This window comes from Wolffia australiana, chromosome 14, assembly GCF_029677425.1.
Source record: "Wolffia australiana isolate 7733 chromosome 14, ASM2967742v1".
Lineage (NCBI taxonomy): Eukaryota > Viridiplantae > Streptophyta > Magnoliopsida > Alismatales > Araceae > Wolffia > Wolffia australiana.
Window position 1 is genome coordinate 7,380,469 of NC_135848.1, and position 5,744 is coordinate 7,386,212.

A 5,744-nucleotide genomic window follows, 5' to 3' on the forward strand; every position below is an offset into this window, starting at 1 on the left:
TCAGACTGCCGTTGAAGTCACAGGACCGTGCCTCGCGAAGCTCCTCATCCCGCCCTCGATGCTGACTAGCCCGCCCAAGGACCGCCGATCGTCACGTTTGACCGCCCTGCAACCCCGTGCCCGTAGCCGCCAGAATCGCGCCGTTGCGCCACACCCACGGCGCCGCGCGCCCCTCTCTGACTGTCACGAGAGTCCCCAACCAACCGTCGCCTGTCGGCCACCGACGTTGACGACGCCAACGTGGACAGCCGCTGCTCGCGCCTGACTGACGTCTCGCAGCGCCCAGGTCGTCCGCGACTCCGATTGCCCAAGCTGCCAGTCATCCTCTGCCACTCAAACCGGAAGCCGCATCCCAGCCCGATTACTCACCTCGAGTCTGCCGACCCATGCTTGGCCGCCACCGACTCGCCCGCGCAGCACTCTCGTGCCTTGTGCCTGCGCTCGTGGATACCAAACCGTCGCCGCAGTGCCTCCACTTGCAACCGACTCCACTCGCGTGCCCGCAGTTGGATCGCACGTCACTGCACTGCACTGTCCTCCGGTTGCACCCTCTTGTCTCGCCCGGGCCGTCGAGTCCCCGGTTGCTGTTGCACCCGGCCGAGGCCCCGCAACAACGCTGCACCACGGGCATTCCTTGTCCCGCTGCCTGTGTTTATGCAACGCGCCGCGCCTCGTTGCGTGGCGCCCCGCCGTCGCGCTGCTGCGCCCCCACGCATCTGATAGCGCCCGCGTACCACGCCCCCGCGCCTCCCACGCACACGTGTGTCCGCGCGTCTCCTCGCCCCACGCCCGGCGCTATCCGCGCGCTGCACCCCGCCGCTGTCGAACCCTGTGCTGCGCCAGCCGCGCCGCTCCCCGCCGCTGTTCATCGTCTGACCACTCTGCTAGTCCCCGGCTGCCACTAGCCTTCTCCGAGCCCTCGGTGATTCGCCTAGACGAAGGCCGGCACAACGCCTAGGTACGCCGTCCAGCCCTTGTCTGTTATTTCCTGCAGTGCTCATTCGGTTGCTTCCACCGCACTCGGGTTAGACGTAGGTGAGCAAGACAGGTTGAGTGAAACTTACGTGAATTTGAGCGTCTTACCTGGTTTGATACGAGCCGGGTTCGCCCGTCCCGTATGAGCAACTCCTGGCGAGAGTTATCCCGTTCGGCGCCGTAGCAACCTCGTCCATCCGACGAGGGTCAGGAGGTTTACCTACCCGTATCCGGGCGACCCCGTCGACTGCCGGATGTCGGCTCCCCTTCTGCTTGTCGGCAGCTGCACGTACGACAACCCTACCCGGAACATCTCATAGCAGGTCATCCTCGTAGGAGACCCGTGCCCGTCGATCTCCCTCGAGTATTCGTCGTGCACCGATGCCCACGCCACTGAGCACCAACCCCTCGGTGACGGCCGAACCTCGTCCACGACGTTGTCCTGCATCACGTTTGATCTGTCCACCTGGTTATTGGGAGCCTGCTCGTGGCATAACCCGTCACGTGTAGCCTAATTGAACTGCGTCTCTAGTCATTCGACGAACAACGTACTTCTCATTAAAATTTTCTCGAATCATCTTAATATTCCACTTCATTAACATTGCATTTTGTGTTTGTCATCTTGACATAACACGAGGAATCGATTCCGATCGTTGTGTTACACCAGGTATGGTATGAAGTTTCAATGTGAAAGTTTAAAATTTCAACGCTCCTAAATTAGCGCCTCGGGTCTGGCTTTGTACATTATATTATATACAAAGCCAGATCAGAGGAAGGGGGGCATGTATATCATATTAGGTATACAGTATAAGATTCTCCATTGGTTTCAATAAACCAAAGTTATATTCATTGAACTTCATATCCTCAACGCATAGTCAACTACATTCGCCCTGTTATGCAGTTCTAAAATTATAAGATTTTATATATTTAATAAATGCCAGATGGAGCATTAGATTCATTTTAGATTCTTCTAGATTCATTTCAGAAAAACAGTTTTATATTTTCTGAGGACCTACATATCTATTTTCTAAAATAGTATCATTTTAGATTCTTTTAGATCCATGGTCTCAGTCAATCTTATCCATAAATCAATACACTATAATTTTATGATGAATCCTCAAAATATTTGATGCTCATACATCTCAGAATTAATTACAAGGGGGAGGAGGGGGTGGGGTGGATTGCTGATCTGATTGGGTATGGGCTCACTTGATAAGATCAAGCCACCCGCTTCACACTCTATTGGCGACCAGCCAATCATCGGCAACAGATGATCTGATCATCAAGTGATCACCAATTTTCCCTGATCAGATTGAGTAACCAACCATGCCTGATCCTTGACGGATGAAGGCGCCCATTGATGTGATTTGGAACCCTACACTGAACCCAACCCAAAAAAAATCATTTTCTAATTGCTGAGTCTCAGCAGACTCCAGAGAAAAACTATACATTATTGCAAATATCGATTTATCAAAAAGAAAAATTAACTTGGAAAAAAGACAATATTCTGCATTTGAACCATCTTCTTGTGGGAATAAGGATAAGATGCCAGGGTGGAAGAGAAACCGTTGGCGCCAGTTGTTGTCTGGCCTTCCAACGTTACAAAAGTGGGTCCTTCATGTCTCTCCAGTGCTGCTCCAATGACCAAGTTTTTGGCATTAATATTGTGCAATTCCTTACCCTAATTATGAATATGCCTTAAAGTCCCATGATTAGCTGGATACCATTTGGCGGCGCTGGGGGCCCAAGCCAGCAGGACAACCCAAGTCCGACACAGACTGCAGGTGGGCAGTCCACACCAAACCTTAATAAATCAGTTTTTTTCTGATGTTCCCCCACGACCTGAGAATAGGCTTTATTTAATAGTCACTTACAGAATATATATATAAAAAGCCTAACTAAAGGGCCCAACTCTGGATGGTAGTTCGGTAACGACGTTGATTGAGTGCTGGGACATCTTAACTACCACCAGTTCTATCAAGGGTTGGGACATTTCTGGAAGTCTCTCGCACTAACATTGTTTGTTACTAATTTCTCAGTCTTGGCTGTAGTCGTCCAAGTATAATAAAATGAACGAAGCATTGACTTGAGAAGATCGAGATGCATGCGTGGCGATAATAGAGAGAGAGAATACGCGGACAATAACGCCCCAAGTGGAAGCCGGAAGCCTACAAAAAATCAACGTAATCACTGTGAGCAAGCCAAACGCAAGAGGGTTTTTGGATGAGCAGTACAGGGTTTTGCGTCTTTTCAATTTCCACCATCGCCCGACCGCCTTTTCTTGTCACTTTCTTCCTTCTACGCTCCACTACTTCTCTCTCTCTCTCTATTCCCTTCTCTTTGGTCTTCTATCGTCGCCATCATCTTCGACGCTTCTCCTTTAACTTGTAGCAGCTATAATTCTCGACGGAGGGAGAGATTGCTTCTTCCGAAAGGAAGCAGAGATGGGCGAGGGGAGACGGACACGTACCCCACCTCGGCTGCTCGCGGCGGTGTTTGTCTTCGCCGCGGCGGCGTTGCACCAGTTTTTCCCGGCGGCGGCGTTTTCAGAGCTAGAGACGCTGCGCTTCGAGGAAGGCTATTCCAATCTCTTTGGCGGGAGCAATCTCCAGCGCTTCGATGACGATCGAACGGTCCGCCTCGTTCTAGATCGTCACACAGGTGAACTATCGAGTCCTCCGCCTTCTCGTTCTATAGCGACGACCTCCTACGCCTCTTAATCTTCTTCTTCCTCCTCTTTTTCTATGCGTACAGGGTCGGGTTTTATATCGTCGGACCTCTACGATCACGGGTTCTTCAGCGCTAAGATTAAGCTCCCATCGAATTACACCGCCGGTGTCGTCGTCGCTTTCTACGTAAGGATTTGAGTTTTCTCGTCTTATTTTCCTCTTAAGTTTTAATAGAGAGAGCTCTCTGGTTGGGTTACTGAATTGAGATGATGGATTGTTTGTAGACGTCGAACGGGGATATTTTCAAGAGGAACCACGACGAGCTGGACTTTGAGTTTCTGGGCTGCGCGAGAAGCGGGAGTTGGAAGCTGCAGACCAATATCTACGGCAATGGTTCCACCCAGCGCGGCCGCGAGGAGCGATATCTCCTCCCCTTTGACCCCAGCCTCGAGGCCCACCGTTACTCCATCTTTTGGTCTCCGGATACCATCATGTAACTACTCCACCTCCTTCATCGTACTTGTCATCTAATCATCATCCTCATCATATCGATTACTCGTTCTTCTTCAAATTCATCATCATCATCATCATCATCCTTATCCAATGTTTATTATTCACCTTATTCTCCTCCATCGTAAAGTACCGTCGTCATCGTCATATTATTTTCTTCTTCATAATCTTGATCATTATCGTCTTTATTTACTGTTAAACTCTATCCTCTCCTAAATCGAGAGCATCACCATTGCTTTTATTTTCTGTTACGATAGCGATCCACTTCTCCATCATCGTCCTTCCCGCTGCTAATTATCATCATCATCTACTTTTGCGACATCAAGTCCTCGACCGTGATCTTATTATTCTCTCTATTCATGGTGATGATGATGATGGATGATAACCATGATCAAGACCATCGTCGTATCCATCTTCTTGGCGAGACTTGCTTGACCTTTTGTGCTCTCTATTGGCGGTGTTTGAGCAGCTTCTACGTGGACGAGACGCCGATAAGAGAGGTGCGGCGGAGCGCCGCCATGGGAGGGGAGTACCCGTCGAAGCCCATGGCCCTGTACGCGACCATCTGGGACGGCTCTTCCTGGGCCACCAGCGGCGGCCGGTACGCCGTCGACTACAAGTTCGCGCCGTTCGTGTCCGAATTCTCCGAGCTCGTCCTCGCCGGCTGCCGCGTCGACCCGATCGAGATGCTGCCCGGCGCCCGCGACCGCTGCGCCGCCGCCGAGGCCGCGCTTCTCGCCGCCGACTACGCCGCCGTCTCCGCCGCGGGCCGGCGCGCCATGGCCCGCTTCAGAGAGAAGAACATCGTCTACTCCGCCTGCTACGACTCTCTCCGCTACCCCGTCCGCCTCCCCGACTGCGACTTCGTCCCCGCCGAGAAGGACAGGCTCGACGAGACCGGCCACCTCAAGCGCGCCCTCCGCCGCCGCCGCCGCCGCCGCCCCTCCCACGGCGACATTTAATCGCCGACCCTTTACAAGTAATAGCACGTATACTCCCCCTTCCATCGCGCGATATCCGTATCCTCGTTCATTGTCCTCTTTCGCGGGCTTCTTCCCCGACATAATCCCCCGTCTCCAGATTTGAAAGGGCCCCCTCTCGGAGACGCCTTCGTTCTTCGACTTGTTGTTCAGCAAGATGAAGATTCTCCTCTCAACTCGCTCTAACTCTCTCTCTTTGTCTTACATCACGTCCTTCTCATAACGATTGGCTGGGGCCCTTATCGAGGCTTAACTTTGCGCAAAAACCCGGACGAAATTGAAGTTGGCATGGAGCTTACGTAAGGCTGGGGAGAGATTTTTCTTCTTGGGTCTTGTTGATATGTAGCTTTCCGGGTTGCCCTTAAATCACTAATCTTCGGATAGGAGAAAGTGAAAGAACATTAACTCAGCCACTCGTGGGCTGCACCTCCTTTTCGTGGGGCTAGATATTGATTTCAAAATAATAATAATAATAATAATAATAATAATAATAATAATAATAATAATAATAATGATAATTGACGAGAATTATCAATCTGATAATTGAGCATTGATCATGTAGAGGGAATTTGTGACCGCAACTTTAAGGAGGATAGTTACTCCGATTATT

General features: G+C 51.1%; 1 protein-coding gene across 1 annotated transcript; it reads left to right on the top strand.

Annotated features, from left to right (window-relative positions):
• The first annotated feature begins 3,217 nt into the window (after nucleotides 1–3,217).
• Nucleotides 3,218–5,310, top strand: LOC144711629 (putative xyloglucan endotransglucosylase/hydrolase protein 30). The gene is made up of 4 exons (XM_078585618.1): nucleotides 3,218–3,636; nucleotides 3,730–3,830; nucleotides 3,929–4,137; nucleotides 4,624–5,310. Exons 1-4 carry the CDS (start codon nucleotides 3,420–3,422, stop codon nucleotides 5,114–5,116), a joined length of 1,020 nt encoding a protein of 339 aa, XP_078441744.1. The 5' UTR covers nucleotides 3,218–3,419; the 3' UTR covers nucleotides 5,117–5,310.
• Nucleotides 5,311–5,744: the final 434 nt, after the last annotated feature.